Source organism: Coturnix japonica, chromosome 7, assembly GCF_054131305.1.
Source record: "Coturnix japonica strain WE chromosome 7, WE-NBRP24, whole genome shotgun sequence".
Classification (NCBI taxonomy): domain Eukaryota; kingdom Metazoa; phylum Chordata; class Aves; order Galliformes; family Phasianidae; genus Coturnix; species Coturnix japonica.
In genome coordinates, this window is record NC_140669.1 from 31,213,616 (window position 1) to 31,233,808 (window position 20,193).

Consider the following 20,193-nt stretch of genomic DNA (forward strand, 5'->3'; position numbering starts at 1 on the left):
TTTCCTGCCTACACTCCATACTCCAGCCTCCCAACTACCCCATGACCCACTGGGCGCTGGTTTCTCAGCATCTTTCTTACTGGACCTGAGAAACCCACAGCAGTTGGTTCAAGCCCCAAACCGTAACCCCGGGATTCCGACACCCCTGACACCACGCAGCTCCGGAAAAACTCCGACTGGAAGAGCTCACAGCACAGACGTCCCCCTTTTCCCCCTCACCGGAGCTGCACCCCCTGCGCCAACCCCAGGAGGCGGAGAACGGCACCAAATCGCCCCGCAGCCCCGTACCTGCTCCGTGCCCATGTTGGCTCCGACGGGGCGCGGCCGCACTGAGACGCCGTTGCCCCGCAGCGCCGTGCGGAAGCGCGGCCGTTGGGAGCTCGCGAGCGCCGTGATACCGAACGTGGAGGGAGGATGGAACAGCGAGTTTTACCTGCGGATGGTTTGCGGGGTGGCGAGGTCCAGGTAATGCAGGAAGCGGCGTGGAGATGCAGCCAGAGCTTGTTCCGAGGGCTGCACTGCACGCACCAGGTACCGCCGGTGGAGCTGCAATTTATCGGCCGAGCGGTAGAGGGGAGGAAGCACAGCTTGCGGTGGATAAAGCTGTTGCAACTCATCTTCGGGTACAGAAAGCTGGATTTTAACCTCATCACTGAGATTTCTTTATTCAACGAGGCTGGCTTCCAGGAGGAAGGTGGCGCTGCACTTCTGTGGCAGCTTGAAGGAAATAAGGGGGGCTTAAATTGTTCTGAAAATGGACAATTTTTGCAGCTTAAGCAGGCGTTCCTCCCTTGCTTTTCAATTAGCAGGTGGGTGAATGCAGCTGCTGTGCTGCCTTGAGTGTCCAAGTATGTGTAATAGAGCACAGCTGTGCTCCTTAAAGCAGCCTTAATCAACCCATGTGTGTGCTCTTGCCTGGTCTGGCTTTCCATTGCAGCCTGTGACTCACTGTGTGTCTTACTATATTGTAATTTGTTATTTAATGGTTTATCATCCTTGATCTTCACTTCATAACAATAAAAACGCCGTCCTATCAAATTACTGATTCATTGAACGCATTTTAATGTGTTAAACCCACCAGCCAAGAATGTGCATGCCACAACTTACATACCTGCTTTGGATTAAAGAGTTTCATTGTGCTCTCATCTCTGGAAGGTGGCCTGGCAGTTCAGCTTTGTAATGTACCACTCACATGGTGAGCTTTCAATACACTGATCTATGTGGTATTTTTTCAGTATTAGTATTTTGCACATCAGCCAGCTGCCAAGTTCTTAAGGCATGGGACAATTCCTTAAAACAAATACATTTAATTGCATGTTTTTATCTTGCCCCAAACTTTACAATATATTGTTCCAAGTGTAACTTACCTTATTTGGCAGGACTACAATCACAGCTGTCTTGTTCGGAAGATGGACAGCTATCATACAATAGGACAAGGGGGAACGGTTTCAAACTGAGACAGGGGAGGTTTAGGTTGGATCTTAGAGGGAAGTTTTTCACCCAGAGGGTGGTGACACACTGGCACAGGTTGCCCAAGGAGGCTGTGGATGCCCCATCCCTGCAGGCATTCAAGGCCAGGCTGGATGTGTTTCTGGGCAGCCTGGGCTGATGGATGGTGACCCTGCACACAGCAGGGGGTTGAAACCAGATGATCATCGTGGTCCTTTTCAACCCAGGCCATTCTATGATCATCTAGACTATGCATTTTCCTAACACCTCCTTTCTTAGATTAGAAAACCTTTATAGGAAATATAGTACCCATCTTACAACATGTTACTGCTTCTTTTGAATGTAACTAGTTTCCTAAAGGCTTCTATTTTAGCCTTCTACTTGACAATTAAATGGATGTACAACAGTTAGTGCCCTAGGGGGCTCATCTTGGGGTAATAAGGATCCCATTAAAATTCACATGGCCATTCTGCAGAAGCCATTACAAAACATCACTTAACATCTTCATTAATTACCCGGGTGATGGGGCAGAATGCACCCTCAGCAAGTTTGCAGGTGACACAAAACTGTATGACAGATGGGGTAGTACTGCTATCCACGGGACCTCAGAAGCCTGGAGAAATGGGCTGATAGAAACCTCATGAATTTTAACAGGTGCAAAGCCCTGCATCCAGGGACAGACAGCCTGAGGTCCCAATATCCCCAACATCAGGGGCCACCCAGCTACAAAACACCTTTGCATGAAAAGGAGATGAGGTTCCGTTGCTGCAAAGTAGGCACTGGCTAGCATTAGCTGAAGTCCTGCCAGCAGGTCAAGAGAGGTGAGCCTTCCTTCCCTCCCTTTCTGCAGATAGCAAAGCAAGCAGACATGGACAAGTAAACCACAGCTCTATGAGCAGGGAGGCTGGACCAGACGACCTCCCAAGGTCCCTTCCCAACACAGTTCTGCAAGGCTGTGAAAAAAAATGAAAAACACAGTTTTGAAAAGAGTAGGAGTTTATTGATTTAAATATAAAATGGTCGTGAACTGCATAGAAACAGGTCTTCAGTCATCTTAAAATGTTACTCATCACTCACCGGATTATCTCTCCAGTCATGTGGCAGGAAGCAAGATGGGCTAAAAATTGTCTTCAGTGCACCGGTTTACCTTCAATCAAAGCGAGGCGTGCACAGTGAGATTGTTCAAATAAACTCAATGCTCTGATGCAAACAAAATTTGGCTTGACACAGACTTTGAATTTACACAAAGTACAGACTTAGAAACTTAAGTTCTTTGGATAAGAGAAATCTTCATTTATTTATAGATAAGTTAACTCCAGAAGTAGCAAGAAATGTAAACATCGGGTAACTTGATTAAAACACTTAAGGAACAAAAACTTCTTCATAAAGTGCTGGCACATACCTTCTGCTTTATTTTTCAAACACTAAACACAGAAAACTAGTAGAAAGACTTGCACGAGCTTCCCAGTTACAACTGCAGGTCAGTGATAATTTTGGAGAACGTGAAACTGTAACTGTATTAGAAACCATTTTTTCTACCTTTGTCCATTACAGCTTTTTGACGTTTTCCTCTTTATCCTGAGTGAATGTTAACTGCATAGTAAGACAGTTTGGATTTTTCATTTGCCCAGTTCAAATTTAGACTCCACACTAATGAGGTAAACCCAAATAAGACTCCGACTGGAAAGGCCAAGGACTTGGGAAAGTAGAAGTACAGGGAACCTGGACACAATGCAACAACCACCCCCAGCAAAGGCATTTAATAACTGTGCATGTATATACATTATCATCACCACCGTAAAAACTGCATAAGAACACATAAGAGATCAAATCAGTGCAGTTTGTTTCTACTGAGGCACCTGAGCTTCGTCCGTGCTATTATTTCTTTCCACTTGAGATTAAGTCTTGGAAATCTTTTACTTCTGTCAAACGAGCAGAGGACACCACAGTTGACTTTCCACAGAACATTACCCCAAATAAAAGACAAAAGTCCTCAATCCCCCTCCATTTATTATAGTGAAAGCTTGCGTTAACATCTATTTGTAAAAACAATAGAACTGTTCCTTCCTTTTCTGCAGAAAACTATAACGCAACCTTTTACCGATTATTAACATAAGATCTCAATCATATGATGTTCCAAAACCTCCACCTGCCTCACTATCATTGGATCAACAGCCACATTTGGAAAAGATTATTAGACTGTAATATTACATTACATAAAAGAAATCAAATTAGGAAGACTAAGCCTGGGATTTTCTAATCCTCAGGGCTTAGAACTATGTTGAAGTGCCATTTGCAAGCATAATATTTATAGAAATTTTAATATATTCTCTGCTTCAGTGTTATGATGAGAACCTTCTCTTGTCAGTTTTTCCATGTTAAACTGTTTCAGGCTGTGGAGACACAATGGTATTTGCTCTAAGGTGAAGTTGGACTTGTGTTATTTCTCAGAGCCTAGAAACATGAATTGAAAGGGATGCAACTTGAACACATAACAAACCCGCTATCCAAAGCAAATGAAAAGGCTTAAAACAACTACTGGGTAGTTTGCCTTTAAATATTAACACACTGCAGTCCATTTCTCAAGGCAGGCACGAAGCGAAGTTGTGTGAATAACAGTAACTGACTGAAAAACCCGCTGCACATCTACATTAAAAAGGCATAATGAAAAGCTTTTAATTGCAACTTCACTGGCAAGAAGAAAAAAAAAAGTCATTTTCAGTTGTTCAGTTATTAATTTGAACTTAGAAAGGGCATTTCATGGCTTTGGGTTCATTTTCTGGTTTGAAGGTAAGGAAGAGACGGCTAATTGTACACAATATACACCAGATATTTTATGAAAGAAAACAAACGCGTACCAAATAACCACAACAGAATGGGAAATTCATCTTCTTCAAAGATAACTCATTGGTAAGAAGCGAAGGATCACTAACACAAAGACTGACCATCTACCTGTTTTCTGTTCAGTCATTACATGCATCCACAGGAAAAATGCCGCTCTGAATGGGCATTACAATCCCTAGGTGGGTCAGACCTGTAAGACGGAAACATTTACTTAACTACCAACTATACCAGAGAAAAAGCAGTTTTCCAGATGGCCCCAGCAGATGGATCGTACCCCACAACGCTGCTTTCAGCTGTCACTTAAATCAATGAGAACGGTCACAGATAAGCCCATTAAGACAGCTAGATTCAGTTTCCCTGCTTAGATCAGCTTCTAAAGGCTAGTGCTAAAAATGTACACGCTATTCAACAACTGTTTGGCAAAGCTCAAAGTTTAGGCAAAAACTCAGGAAAATGAGTTTATTTACACACATGTTCAGGCTTCAATTTGGCATCGCTTTTGGATTAAAATTTAAAAAGTGCAAAAATATTTAATTAAACCTTCTTAAAAAAATAATTTGTTTTACTGGTGCTACAACCCCAATTTCTCAGGAGTTAAATCCATTGCCAGCAATGGATAGAAAAGGCAACACCAGAATAAAGAATCAAAGTGCTTTTCCAGTACAGCAACACTGCATAAATCGGCAAGCCAATCTTGCACTCGCCACTGGAATAGATTACACTAAATCCATCCTTATAAAAGTCTATGTTACACTTTAACATACGAAGTCTGTCATGAAGTCTTGGGGATACTGCAGTGAATCATCAAACCGGAAGCGTTTGGAGACTGTACTGCTGTCCTCTGGGATGTTTTCTTTGTCCTCCTTGTCGCTACAGGTACCATTACAACTGGATCTCACATTCCGCTCTTCTGAGCATTTTGTTGCATGTCCTGGCATCAGAGATGGGCAGCAAGATTCTTCAGGGCTGCACAGGAGTATGAAGTCCCCTTGCCGCAACCAGAAATGAGAGAGACAGGCCTCTGCTGTGGGCCTTTCCCTTGGAAAGAGAAAGAACAAATGCCAAGTTGGTAAAGTTAACTTTAGAAGCACTAAAATGGTAATTAAAATACATCCTAGAACTTCTCAGCATACGTGATAATTAACACTACAGAACTCATACTGCTGTTATTCCACCACTGCTGCTGCTGCTGAAAAGCACATCAGAACCAACCATGGTTGGCAAAATGCATCTAGATTTCAGCTGACAGTTTTCCCTGCTGCTGGATGTCCAAACTGGTAAGGTTTTCAAGACAGGCTAAAGGATGCGTCGTCATCAACTCTATCACACGTTTTGCAACGTTTTGAAGTACTGAAGTACTTCATCACAGACTGGTACTAACTCTTCCAAAATGTATTTACTTCCCAACAGATCTCAGATATATGAAATCATTCCTGTGGATAACCTATTATATTGCTACTCCAGTTTTGCATTGTTAAATTCTACAATGCGGGAAGACACTCATATTTTTAGCCCAGAGCAGTCTTATTGTGGAGTTGACAATCTGAGGACAGATTGTAATATTCAAGAAGAAATATGCAACAAGCATCAGATTTGGAAAAGAGTTACTGAGCATATAATGAAGACTGAGATGCCCAAAAGAGGGAAAGTGGCTGAAAACCAAACATTCTGCAGGCCCTCATTAACGTTTGCCTAAGCAAGCCCTTGTTAACTGCTTCTTTTATATTAATACGGTTTCTGTGAGTTGTTCCAGCTATTGACAAAGCCTCTACATGAGATAACTTGGTAGAAAGGATTGTTCATCCGTGATTATGTCTACTTATGTCCATACAGAGCCAGCACTTACTCAAGAAAGGAATTTCAAGGATAACATCCACTCATCCACTGTCATGTGCCTATACTATCAAAGAACCACTTTCTCAACCAGATCGTTCAACTCCTCCTTGCTGAGGACAGAAACTGTTGTGTCACCACAAGTGACAGTACACAGCAATACAAACAACATTACTTCACAGATATTAGAGGAATGTGACTAGCTGACCTGACTAAACATTGTTCTCCAGTACATATACCTGTTATAATTGTTTTGGTGCACACGTGCTAGTGCAAAGAATAAAAACCAGTCCCCATTAAACACCACATAACAAGCACACACAGTTAATCCCTATCATTTTCCCATTCTCAAAGACCATTTGCTCAGAGTTCAGCTACTTTGAAAGGCCTCCATCAGTATCCAAACTCCCAAAGAACTCTAAGTTACAAAAGTGTGCATTGGAAGCAAAAAGAAGTTTGTGCTTTGGACTGTGAAGCCTTTTTTAGACAACTGAGCATAGCGAAACACTATACATATAGATGTATATATCTATTCCTGACAAACATGCATGTAGTGTGAAGAAGACACACACAGTCATAAGACCACCAGGTTTTGATATAAAATATGTTAAACTAAAAAGCTTCATTAAAGATGTCAGGAAACATCCAAACACACATTAGAAAGACAATGTTCTGTCTCTCTAAACTGTGCAACAAAATGTTAGGTCACAGACAATACCCTGAAATTTCCAGAATACATTTCTTAAGACTTATGAATTGTCAGTCCTCTGAATGAAATAAAGAAAGAAAGTAAGAATTTCTAAGTGAGCAAACTCAAAGACTGTGCCTGACTCCAAGAACAACCAGACAGTGAACCAAAGATCCCTTACTTACACTACAGAGCAGCAGAAACCTACACTTATAAATACCCAGCTCATAATGCCAGCACACTGAGAGATATTAACTGATCGTATGAACAATGTTAACCTCCCAGGTTCACATTCATGTTTTCCATGTGCTCATACACAGACATAAAAGAGTACATTACTTACTCAGGATTTTTAATGAGAAGTTTTTGAATGAAGTCTTTGGCAGGCTGCGAAACTGACGAAAACGTTTCTTCCGAATAATCCACATTAACTTGAGATATATTAAGGAAAGTTTCTTGATTATCAGCTCCCACAAATGGAGATTCTTGGGTCAGGAGCATGTATGATATTACACCTATGTTCCTGAAGTAAGAACACAGTGTGAAAGAAACGTACCTTCTCGTACTTGTTTGCAGTAGATAAAGCATCTCGATGTATGCTACTCTCAGAGAACTAAAACCAGCACGTGACCTCTCAGTTCGATATGATTCAAGTGTAAATGCATGTATACGCACAACAAAATTCATTTCTATCTCCATGACAGGACTTGTTTTTTTATTTTCCCTTTAGTTGCTTATTTTCAACAAGCCTTTTGTTTCCTGCCACTGAGACTATTACAAAAAGGAAATCTGTATCTTTTACATGGGCTGCTCTTGCAGATAGGGCAGTTCTAAGAGAAAGAACTGCAGAAAAAAAAGATCTAATCTGCACATAAATAAAAAATAGCCATTATTTCACAAAAATTCTAGAAGTACTGAAGTCTGAGACATATTAAGATTATTTAATAATGCAAAAATGGTGAGGGAGGAGAGCCTAGGGCAGTTAGTACTCTAGGATAACACGTTTCAAGCAACTAATACCTAAAGTATTAGTAAATACCTATACCTAAAACTAGTACCTAAAGTATGCTATCATCAGCTAACTGCCACTATTTCCTTGGAATAGAAGGACACTTGGCACGTTCAGAAGCCACTTCACAGAAGGTGAGCAATAGAGCCATAGACAGAAATGTATGTAAACTCCAGTTCACATTCAGAGCACTCCTTCCCTCAGCAACCCCCCCCTCTCTTGTTCAGCCCACCCACAGAACAGTATTGCTAGGAACCAGATAAAGCTGCACCAGCATCTGGAACTGGCATGCAGACTGTTAACTGGTCCCATCTACCTCAGTAAAACAAATTAGCATATACAACCTACCACATATCCGTGGCTGTGGTAATAGGGTCATAGTTTAATATTTCTGGAGCTGCAGAAAGAGAAGAAAGAAAAGGGAAGACATTTTAACAGGCACGTTATTCAAGTAACCTTGAATCATACACTACGATTCTATCAACTTTCCTGTCAACTTCTGCTAACCATTATTAAGAAAGTAAGCACGATGATGTTTGAGGAATCAGGTTTATGTTTTTTCAGAGAGTGAAAAAGGTGCATGAAGTCTTCAGCACATTAACACTGCTAAGTCAGGTGACTATCCCAATTTAACGCCCAGCAGCTGCTAGCATGTGTTAGATACTATGCTACTCAACACAGACTCACCTGCTCTTAGAAAAACAGGTGTAGGCAATTCTGTTTTTTACTGTCTTACTGTCTTTTTTTTTTTTTTCAAAAGGAAACCTGCCCCTCAGCAGGTCAAGCATTTAAGGCAGATTTTCACTTTCCCAAGAATGTTCTTATTTTAAATCATACTAAACAACACCCCTAACTCACACAATTCAGTGCATACTTATGTTCTATTAAAATTATAATCAAAAGAATTGCCCGAAGTTGTTGTTAACTGAACCTGTACAACAAGTAAGCTCTAGTCTACAGCAGAACAAACACTATAGCAGGAAATAAGGTGTGTTTATCCATACGTTTTTGTGTGTGTGCAAATAATAGGCAACTTCCCTGAAGAACAGCTCAGTACAACACACTGCCTTGTGCTGCTTTGTTCTCCAGTAGTGACCCACGAGTTGCTAAGTGCACTTCAACTGTATTTTCCTCACACATGAGAAACCCCCATGCAGCTCCTTCATACCAAGATACTCCGTGGTTCCCATGATCTGCCGCAGTTCAGTACAGTTGTCAATCTTCCGAGACATGCCAAAATCTACAATCTTCACATCACCAAGAGGACTGATGCTGCTCAGCAAAATATTTTGAGGCTAGAACAGAAAAAAATTCTCAGCTCACAGAACACAAACTGCAAAAAAACAACAATACTATTTCTGTTTATACGGTTATTTTTCATTTATACTGCTGAATTGTATTTTCAATAAGTTATTTTATCTCTAGTACCCTGTTTTCTCCTCTTTGCTATGTACTCAACAAATTAATACAATTATCACAATACTAAGTTGAAGACAAAGTACTAAAAAAGTCTGATGCAGCCTTACCTTTAAATCGAGATGAACAATATTTTTTTCATGCAAGCAACAAAGTCCTTCAAGTATTTGCCTTATAAGCCTTATGATATCACTTTCACCAATTCTGTCATCCAGATCTGGGACACACAGGTTAAAGATTTCTCCTCCAGCAGCACTGAAATACATTCAGGAACACTCATGTATTAAACTTGAAAGCTCAAGCCAGGAAAAAAAAAATCTATATATAGTATCTATATAATTTAGTAAAGCTGATTACTAAATAATCATCCTAGGGGCTGAGAAAATAAGATTTCTCCTCCCCCTCTTTCTGAACACACTCATCCCAAGACACATCGCACAAACTCTTAAAAAAAAAAAAAAAGGGTAAAAATATCTGATGATGCTTTTTCTCCCCTCATATCCAACTACACCAGTTCAGATGGTGAAACAGAACTTTGTGGCGGAACTGCTCTTAACTGTTTGGAAAACTCAAGATTGTTACTTGGAAAGTGAGCCTGAAGATGCCTCAAGGATGATTAGATCTCTAATCAGTTTCTAATAAAAAATATCCTCACAAGTAACACCTGAAATTTCTTCAGTTAGTTCCATAAATGATTGGAAGAAAAACAGAAAACAAACAAACAAACAAACAAAAAAAGCAAACCCACATTCTTATTCTCTAAACTGGGGACTGAAACTATTGCCACATGCACCAACTACAGTGCAAAGAACAGACCGAGTCGTAGAGGAACAGCTCTGGAGCAAGAGGAAACTGCATACTCACTACCACAGACATTACTATTCCGATGAAAGACTAGATTAGATATCAGTCCTTTCTGTCTGGCAGGTACTAAATATAAGATCTAGCACACTGACCGTGATGAAATACACAGTTGCCTGGTCAGTGAGTGAGCAAAGTCTTCAACTCTTGCAAAGAATACTCCGAAATACAGGGACAGCTCTGTCAGTTCGACATGTACCACTTCCAACAGAGACAACACTGACCATATATTTTAACTTACTTTTATTTTTATTTTTTTAAAGCATCTCAGTATGTCTTCCTCAAAAAAGGCTGTTGTTTACTTGCAGAACCCTACCATTAGTTAAGAATAAAGGAAGCATGGAAATAACCTTGTGTAATCATCTTGCCCTGTGGTTTCTTAGTGACACTCTAAGTGTTGCCACAGTGTCAGCTGTTTCTTTCCAAGCTGGGTTTGAAATCATTACTCAGCCTGCCCTGACTGCCTGAAGCTCCCATCTCAAGACTAAAGAGCTACGTCAGAAACAGATTGGTTAAGTATGAGTTTCACCTTTAGGAATGAGTCTATAAAAAGGGAAGGATGCTGGACAGCCTGGACAGTTACTAACCTGCCGAGGCTGTGTGAGCTGTCACTAATGCCTTACTAACTGCAGCTGTGACAAAACAGATGAGGAAAGACTTCAAGTTCAGGAAAGCTTTCAGTGCTCTCCCACATTACTCCTGTACCCAAGTTTTTGTTTTGTTTTGTTTTTTTTAAGTGAAAGGGTGGAATAGATGTATACAGAGCTGAACAGCCTCACTATGTGGGGCACTCACAGACAGCAAGCTGAATGTAGCAAAGGAGGCTAACAGCACCCTGGGCTGTAATAACAGTGCGAAGGTTGAGGTAAATGACTGCTCAGCACTGTAGACCACAGCTAGAATGCAGCCTCCTGGTTTTGGCTCCCCAGTTCAAGGAAGTCACTAAATAAGTTCAGCTGAGAAAGAAAGTAAAAGAGCAGCAGATGAGTGAGCAGGAGCATATGCAAATAAGTTACCTTCAGAAAAATAACCTAATGCAATCCTATATAACACCAAAACTTGAATTGGAAGGTATAGCTAGGGAAATCTCAACTGATGTTCTTGGAAATTACTAGAGCAATACACAGCAGCAAGCTAAAAAAGCCAGCATACCTTCAGTACCCTCAGGATGGCTGCTGAAAACAACACAAAGCATCAAAAATCACGCTTTGTATAAAACCTTCCCATTCAGTTCTGGTCTCCATATCTTCAAGCAGTAGAATGAGACTACTGAAGATACAGAGCAGGGCAAACACAGGGGCAGTCAGTTGCTTTACAAGGAGAATCCAAAGGAACACTGACTCTTCAAGTTTGAGCAGAGGGTTATGGAAGAGCCTATAAATAGTGCTGACAAAACAATCAGGGTCTGCATGCAGATAAATAAGAACTATTATTATTTATAATATATATATAAATAACTATGAGTTATTTATCAAATCCCACAGTATGACAATGAGGAGGCACCTGAAGAAACGAGCTGATTATGTATACAAAAAGAAGGAGTATTTCCTCACACAACAGGTAGCCAGACAAGCAGACCAGGGAGGTTGTGCAGCCTCCTCCTCTGGAGATATTCAAGACCCTCCTTAAGCCTTACTGCTCAATCTACCATTGGGAACTTGCTTTAACAGGGGGACAGACTCCTTGCAGGTCCCTTCCAACTTCCTTGATTCTATTACCACAGAAGCTGACAGTACCACAGAGTTTAAAAAAAAACAAAACCAAACAGAGTTAAAACAGCTTCACAGACTTTATGTCCATAAGCATGTTCTAAAAGGAACTGGCAGGTATGTATCTTCAGTACAGCACTTTTGGTTGCTGGGACTGCACAAGGATAACAGACTGCAAGAAGAGCACAGGCGCACAAGCAAGGCAGAATTTGCTGAGCTGAAACAGAGGTGAGACAAAAGAACACTGGTACAACTTTTATGTGAACTCATTCTAAATATGAAGTTCAGTACTTGTCATGTGGACATGGTCTTCTACATTACTGGTTTAGTCCTCACCATGCTGTTAAAGATCAGTTAGCTCTAAGGGGGAAAAGTAAGTTCTATCTTTCCCTCCTCTATTGGAGAATGATGTAGCCACAGTAAAAGGAGTTTATCACAACGCATGCAGATCGCTGAATAATTCTGAGCAGCCTGGTCTGGTGGCTGGCAACCCTGCACACAGCAGGAGGGTTGAAACTAGATGGGGGGTATCAGACAGTCCTTTTTTGGTATGATTTAAGATGCTTCAATGCACTATTCACCTTCTGTGGGATTTAAGAACGTTCTCTGCTCAGCTGGACATAAGCGATTCTTATGGTGGTCAGGCTTCATATTAAATTCGTTTGACCAGAATAACCAAGCAAGGCTGGCGCTGAACAGGAGGACCTGCTCACATTCAACAGACTCCTGAGCAAGGTGGAGTTCAAAGGCACAACAGTTTCAGCAGGAAATGAGTGCAAGCATCTACAGAAATGAGTTATGCAGTGATGAGAAAGAAGTTGCTTTTTATTTTTTTTAAAGCGATTAGTAAAAGAGAAAAAAAATCCTTTATCGGTGCATATTTTTAATGTTGAATAAAGAACTAATAAAGCTTTTGGGGTGTTTTGCTGCCATGTCTCTATTCCATAGTTTGACACAACTCATTAGCTTTGAATTGCACAAAATACACATCCAAAATAAGAGCAACGGATGCAACTCCTGAGTTTACATGAGAATAAATCACACCAAAACGCCCCCAAAACCTTAGCAAATATTAGTAAATTAAAAAATCATAATGAAATATTAGCATAACATATACAGTGTAGTGTTGCAATTCTTACAGGTGTTCAGACAACTCAAGCAAAAAGCAAATATGTTGACAGGTTGGTAACTACCAGCATGGGACACGTAACCGAGGCATACTTACTACTCCAACACTAAGATGATTTCATTTGCTGTTTCATAGACTTCATGGAGATTAACTATGCGAGGATTAGATTTCATTAATTCAAGCACAGCAATTTCATGAAGGATCTCCGCTTTGCAGTCTTGACCTCTTCTTCTTTTCTTCAAAAACTTAGCTGCATATTCTTGGCCTGTGGATTTAGCTATACATTTCCTAACCACGCCGCATCTTCCTCTGCAAAATAAAAGGAAAAACACATTACAGCTTCAGATAGAAGAAGTAATCAATTGGCATTAGAACTACAAAGGCTTGGCACTGTGTCGTTATGTTTGGAGTCGGCCGTGTTCTTGCAGGGACAGCAAGGAGGTCACCTCAGGCCGCTCTGGGCTTTGTTCAGATTGCCAACATTGGGTTTTGTTTGCTTCTTCAACCAAGTACACACAGGGCACACACACAAGATACAGTAGCAGGTACAGTACAGACACACCAACAGGATACACAAAACAACTGAAAAACATAAAGAAAGCAGGGGAAAATAAAGCATAATTATGCACTGGGATCAGAGGCAGAAAACTCAAGTCATAAAAAAACGCTTCCATTCACAAACGATGCAGGACTGCTAAATATTCACACTGCCGCACTAAGCGCTGCAACATCTAATCAGAAAAACACGCGCCGCTTCGCACTCCCTTTTCCAACTGCAGTTAGACAAAGTGAGCTGCTTTGTTTCCCAGCCAACTGTTTAGGTATGGAAACAAAAATGTCTTCTGGCAAAGATGTGTTTTTAAAAGAAAACCGCACAGTGCGGTTGAAACACCAGGCTGACCTTTAAAAAAAATAATAGGGGAAAAATGCAGGTTTTTAAGCCAAGTTATAAACTGCCGAAAAAAAAAAACCAACAAAACACAAACCCCCTCGTTTTATAATCACCAGTTCTGCATTCCCAGAAACGCCTCACTGCATATTTGCAAAGAGATTTCAAATCATACAAGAAAAACTAGGAAAACAAAACAAAAAAAAAACACTCGAATGACTAAAATAGATGAAAGTCTTAAAAACAGTTTCAAAGCTGTTTGCAAAGAAAAACACCTACATCTGCAGCTTCGAGCAAACACCACTTTTGCACGTGAACAAAGCAGAGGAGAGGCTCAGCAGCAGCCACATAAGCTGCGCCTTTCCAGTTATCCCAGCTCCTTCAGCAGGGCAGACGGTGCTGTCTGATGGAGCCTTCCTTCTGGTGCAAGGAACAAAAGGGAGGAATTCAGAAAGGCAAACACTAAATACAAAAATCAAGAGGGAAAAGTAATTTACAGCCTGGTAAGTGTATACTCTTCATTTTAGCTACTATTTGTAAGCCTTAAATAGCCAAGTGCTTTCCCAACTACTAAATGAGCTAATATAGCTGAGCACTGGAAGTCACCGAGCTGGAACTCTTCATATACTGAAGTCTCAAGATACTCCCCACAGCTCACAGTCTCATTTTAACATCACACCACACCATCTACCACAGGAGTTTCTCTAAAATAACGGAAGAGGAACTGGTTGAGTTTCAAGAGAACAGGAAAACCTCTGCTGCAAGTTTCTGAACATCTCATTCCCAGCAGCTCCGGGTGCAACAGCTCTGAAGGATCCGCGATATCTCCTGAAGAAATCTATGCTGTATCAATTTCCACTTGTTTATATGATCTCGGTAGGGTGCCAATTATTTAACAGTTAAAGATACGAAGGGAAAAATCACATCTTCAAAGGTGCAAAAACAACAAAAAGAGAAGCAGTATTTTAAAAAGTAAATAGTTAGAGAGCCTGCTAAACACTATTAGTTTATCTCCAGTGTGCAGAATGTTCCCAATCCTCAAAATACTGCATTCGCCATAGAACTCCATGTTCAGAATAACATCATTTTCTGACCGTTCATCATAGAAACACAGAATAGCTTGTGTTGGAAAGGACCTCAAACACCACCTGCTCCCAACCGCTGCTGTGGGCAGGTTGATACCCACCTGTCTGGGCTGCCCAGGGCCCCATACAGCACAGCCCCCAGGATGGGGCACCCACAGCTCCCACAGGCAGCCTGTGCTGGTCTCTGAGTAAAGAATTCCCTCCTAATATCTAACCTGTATTTCCTACTCTTTTAGTTTAAAACCATTCCCCGCTTGTCCTTTCACCATCAGACCATTTAAGAAGTCCCTCCCCTCCTGTTCCTAAGTTCCCTTCAAGTCCTGGAAGGCTGCAGTGAGGTCTCCCCCGGAGCCTCTCCTTCTCCAAGCTGAACAAGCCCAGCTCCCTCAGCCTACCCTCCCAGCAGAGGTGGCTTCAGCCCCTCGAGCATCTCTGTGGTCCTCCTCCGGGCCTGCTCCAACACAGCTTTCTCCAGCCTGGACACTCTTGTCTACTTCAACCTGTACAGACCTCAGATACTTCATCACTGACTCCATGTCCTTTACCTCAAGCCATTTACAGCTGACAGCATCTTCCATCCTTTTACTCCTACTTTCATAGCTTTCTCGCTATGCCCAAGCAAACAGAACAAAGTTGCTTAAAGGTAGGATATATAGGCACACAAACAACTCATTCAAATCTATATAGCAGCATTTGCTCATCATGTCGATAAATGAGGTTTCTAGAGGAGAGATAATTAACGACAAAGATACTAAATCTTTTTTCAAGCAAGCAAGAACTTGAGAAGATAAAACTTCATTTCTAAAAGCACCTGCAGACAAATTAACATACACACATGCAACTGCTGAGAATGGGTTTTGTTAGCCAAAAGCATTACGGAAACCACAGTGAAGTTAACGTTCTGCTTCAAGTTACCAAGTTGCCATATTACTCAGTGTCTCAAGATACGCTGAGTCTCAGAAACAGCTAATAGGCATCTCCCAAACAAGTAATAAAAAAGCGTCACCAAAACTTGGAAACTGTCACACGAGATAGCATCTCAGCTTAACAGAAAGGCTGTGGCTGGAAGAAACAAGTCAAGCCAAGTTCTCTTCATAAAATTATTTGAGTGGTGGAATTTCCCCAGAAATTAAAAGAAAAAACAGTTAGATCTTAAGTTCGATCTGAAATCTTGCATTAAAGCAAGCACAGTGCTTCCCCAATCCTCACTGCCTGCAAAGCAAACAGTGCTGGAGAGGTACATTGCACAGCTCAATTCCTACTTATTTCCGTATCTCAAGTTATCAACCACAGAAATTCAGCTGCTTAAAAAGAAGCCAAACCATCCACGCTGAGGACAGAGCTGCTGAAACCCACCAAACAGAACCTGCCTGCTCCACGAGTCAGTGCCAGAGGACCTAAAAGATAAGGGTGTGGGAGGAAGGAAAGGGATCTGGGAGGGCTGAGTATCAAAGAACAACTTAAAGGAAGATGAAAACTCCAAGTGAACACACACTGGTAGGCCAGAAAAGCTGAAAAACCATATTTGGAAAACATGTTTCCCTCTTTCTGATTCTTTGCATTTTGGAACTTCTTTTTTCTTTTTATGTCTGCTTTCACATGTACACAAAGTGTTAAAAACTGAGGTTGGGCATCGAAGCAAAAAAGATGCATTTATTTGCTTCAGACATCATCTCACATCACAGGCAGGCACGGTCTGACAGCATTTGAAGAAAATCAGAGCTGGTACCCAGAACTGGTTCTACAGAGCCTGGCAGTCAGAACTTGGGCTGACACAGTGCCATGGACAGAAGAAAGTGAAGGGCTACAGGGTGCACTTTTCTAAAGAGCATGAGATACAAATGTACTAGAGGGATCAGGAGAACTGTAGTACTGGTGAGAGAGCCTACAAAGTTATGCCTGCCTAAGCTAGAAGTAAGAAGGATCACTGTTCAGCATAGGAATGCTGAACAAATGACAAATGACCCATGCCACTTCTATTCAAGGAACTTGGAAGTATCACCACTCTGTTACGTTTGTGTGGGTTTATACACAATTCCCTGAATATTTTCAAGGTATAAATTAACCCAGTCATTTTGAATAAGCATTAATTTAGATGCCTTTAACACAAATACCAAGAATTTTTTTGTTTGCTTTGATTTGCTATTTTACTATTGCAAACCTGGGTGAAGGAAGCAGACAGCCAAATTACTCTTGGTTGTTAGAAACCTAACCATAAAAGGTCAGTGAAAAAAGAGGTCTTGGTTTTCAGGACTTAAAAACAACAAACAACGAGCATCACCACCTCAGAAGCACCATTCTTTGCCTTGCAATTCTGCTCTAGGTTCTCTCTTCCAGAGCTTATATCCCTGTAACATAGTATGAAAATGGACAGGGAAAGGGACACAGCTTTCAACTGATGCTGCTATTAGAGCAGCCTGAGCCTCTCTGCCATGGAAAAGGCTGACAAGTTATATCTCACCGTGCCTTTACCCTGTTCCTACGGAGCTGCACTGAAAAGAAGGGAGCAGGGAAAGTGGGTGGGGAGAACTGTTCTTCATGCCTCACCTACAGAAGTTTGCCAGGAAACAAGCCTGTCATTGCACACAACTCTGCCTCAGCAGAAATCCCTCTGACAGCCCCTTACCTTCCCAGCTCCTTGGGCTCAAGGATGTAAAAACTGTGGAAATTGTCCGTCTTGATTTGTGTCTGCAGAGACATGGCCAACAAGCCCGAAAGGCTTCTGTTCTCCAGCTTCCTCCTGGACATGCTTAGGAACAGGTCCGTCCCTTCTGCCAGTCACCTGTTAAAGCAACACATCAGTGAGTCTGGGCAGTTCCATAATCACCGTGCAAGGAAAAACATGCAGATCAGGGCTCAGGTCTATCTGAACAGAGAGCCTAAAGTTTGTTTAAATGTGACCAGAACACTCCACATTTAATCACTCTACATATACAATTGGAAAGGAACGCTAAACAAGAGAATCGAGGGACGCCAAAAACATTAGATCAAAAATGAACCTTGTTCTCAAAGCTGTTTTAACTCAATCTAACTCAATTACTGATTAGAAATCCTGATGAGTGGACACAGTTCCTTCCTTGCAAATCCTGATTGATCAGAACCAAAGGACGGGTAAGGTACCTTAACAGACCAGAATAACGGCGCATTCAGAAGATACAGCAGCCGTACTAATTCTACTCCTGATTAAAGAAAAAAACAAGCAGCTATTTAAAAGCTAAAGAACAAGTTTGGACACTCACATTTACAGAGGCCTGAAGCATCTCTTCAGGCATGACGTAAAAGCAAAGTAGAACAAGGTTACTGAAGGATATCGGCAGCCTTAACTGATGTCTTATTTCAAGGTAAAAGGCAGATTTACCTTTGTTAACAATAGTTAAAGAAAGAAAAACCATGGCACAAGACAAATTACAGTCTGGACACGGTTGGCAGCCATTAAAAACACTATCAGTTCTCAAAGAACAGCACTGTGCTCTCAGAAGCTTCTGGGGGAGCACTCGCCATAGCCCTGTTTCAAACACAACCCAGCACCCGTCAAACCTCATTCAAACAGCTGTTGGAATGTGGTAGTTCTGGGTATAAACTGTGACTGTTCTGGGTATAAACTGTGATTCACGCTTCAGTTCTGGTAAAGGAAAAAAGAAACAAACCCCACAATCCTACAGTTTAAAGATAAAATTCTAAGCGGTATTTGATAAGCATGAAATAAACTGAACGCTTACCAAAGGTTCCCAACACAGGGCAGGTTGCCTGCCCGTGAATCACCCTGTTTGTAACAAACCAGCGTTGACAAAGCAGCAGCTTATGGTGTCAGGCTGATTTGGACGGCTCCAATATTACATCACCGGGCTGTTCTGCGAGGTGCACACAGTGAACGGGGCTCAACAGTGACCTCAGTGCTGCAGGACTTCACAAGCGCTGGCATAAGGGACAGGTGAGCTAACTGAGGGTCAGCTACGGCTAAACGCATTCAGCTACGTTTCATTATACGTTGTCCTTAAGGATGTGATTAAGAAAAGCTTTAGCCTCACGCCGGATTAACCGTGCTTCCCTGCTAAGAAACCACATCTCCCTTCAGCTCGGTGAGCACACAGAAACAAACAGCCGCATCTAAGCTTAACGTCCTCGATAGAACACGGTCCAATTTTTCTTCCCGAGCCCGCACCCTCGGCACACTCACCTCTCCCCGCAGACACCACGCAAAAAGCCGCCGCTCCCACAGCCGGCCGTCACACACAGCCCGCCCCGCAACACCGCCGACCAACCGCCGCCCCGCGCAGCCGGCGTTTGAAACTCGCAGCCCGGCAGATGTGGCTGCCCCGGCGGCGCCCGCAAGCCCCGCCCCTAGTGCCGGGGAGCAGCCAATCCGCGCCCGGCTGCCCTGGCAGTGCTCGCCACTATTGGCCAGGCGCCCTTGTCGCTCATAGCGCCCCCTCCCGGCTGCCCTGGCGCCCCCGTGGCTCTGTTGTCCCCCTCAGTCGGTCTTTTCAGAGTGAAAGGTTTTGTGTGTGGCTGTGTTCCTGGTTATCTGTACATCATAACGCCATATAAACGTGTGGCACTGGGTGAAGGCAGAGCTCCACCCTGAGGACTTTGGAATTTTAATTACATACAGGGAATGGCTGAGGGTGGAGGAAGGGAGATGGCAAGGTGAAGGTCACGGCAGTGCAGGATCATCAGCTCCCTTGTTAGTACTGCCTGCATCTGGGCATTAATTGCTGTTCTGTAATTACCCCGAATGCACTTACTGCATGATTCCCATTCTTAACACTAACTCCCCTCTCTTTAGTTATCTATCCATCACCAACTTGGCTTCTCTGCAGTTTTTAAAGGCTTCCATGAACAGAACTATTTCTTCTTGATCTATTTTTTTTTCTTGCAGAAAGATATGCAAAGCAGAACAAAACCTTACCTGAGGAGCTTCAGTGTCCCAGAAATCACAGGGAAAGATCCACATCTACATGCTGTCTCTGCTACTGCAGCCTCCAGTCATCAGCAGCACCTTCCTGCAGTGGGTGATGGCTGTTGCACGAAGTACCTGCAGTTGTTTGCTTGGAGGAAGAGCATGGAGAATGTCAAAAACTGCTGATTCCACACATGTCTGATTATAGCATTAATCTGCCTGTCTTAGGATGGTACTCCTGTACTTACCGACACCAAATGTTGCTTCTCTCTGTAGGCATAACATCCAAAAGAAGAAACAACAAGAAACAGCAAATAACACAAAACCCCTGCTACATTACAGAGTTTAATCCATGCCCCAGACATCTATCAGAGCATGTTT

At 42.2% G+C, this 20,193-nt stretch overlaps 2 protein-coding genes across 9 annotated transcripts in view; both read right to left on the reverse strand.

The window, feature by feature from the left end:
• The window catches only part of DNAH7 (dynein axonemal heavy chain 7), an 86,237-nt gene extending 83,039 nt beyond the window's left edge, over positions 1 to 3,198 (reverse strand). For 3 of the 5 annotated variants that reach the window (XM_015867665.3, XM_085552831.1, XM_085552834.1), the window contains exon 1: positions 289 to 3,198. In XM_015867665.3, coding sequence (XP_015723151.2) covers positions 289 to 303 — 15 coding nt within the window. In that variant the 5' untranslated portion in view covers positions 304 to 3,198. The remainder of the gene's footprint in view (positions 1 to 288) is intronic. The other 2 variants (XM_015867666.3, XM_085552830.1) reach the window with 2 other exon arrangements.
• On the reverse strand, positions 2,719 to 19,941 carry STK17B (serine/threonine kinase 17b). 4 transcript variants are annotated; one of them, XM_085552849.1, is made up of 9 exons: positions 19,822 to 19,941; positions 17,539 to 17,694; positions 14,107 to 14,247; positions 13,035 to 13,247; positions 9,350 to 9,494; positions 8,992 to 9,118; positions 8,172 to 8,220; positions 7,158 to 7,337; positions 2,719 to 5,331 (listed from the first exon to the last, which is right to left on the reverse strand). In XM_085552849.1, exons 2-9 carry the CDS (start codon positions 17,658 to 17,660, stop codon positions 5,049 to 5,051), a joined length of 1,260 nt encoding a protein of 419 aa, XP_085408975.1. In that variant the 5' UTR covers positions 17,661 to 17,694; positions 19,822 to 19,941; the 3' UTR covers positions 2,719 to 5,048. The 4 variants fall into 4 exon arrangements, with proteins under 4 accessions (XP_085408975.1, XP_085408974.1, XP_085408976.1 ...); XM_085552848.1 differs by lacking the exon at positions 19,822 to 19,941 and adding an exon at positions 19,090 to 19,248; XM_085552850.1 differs by lacking the exon at positions 19,822 to 19,941 and adding an exon at positions 18,632 to 18,998.
• Positions 19,942 to 20,193: the final 252 nt, after the last annotated feature.

Excerpts from the sequence above, each read along its gene's own strand:
- STK17B (XM_085552849.1), bottom strand. The coding sequence starts at position 17,660 with ATGTCCAGGAGGAAGCTGGAGAACAGAAGCCTTTCGGGCTTGTTGGCC. Across the intron at positions 13,248-14,106 it reads GTTTGCTCGAAGCTGCAGAT|AGGAAGATGCGGCGTGGTTA; the intron begins GTAGGTGTTTTT and ends TTTATTTTGCAG. Across the intron at positions 9,495-13,034 it reads ATCATCTTAGTGTTGGAGTA|TGCTGCTGGAGGAGAAATCT; the intron begins GTAAGTATGCCT and ends AATGTATTTCAG.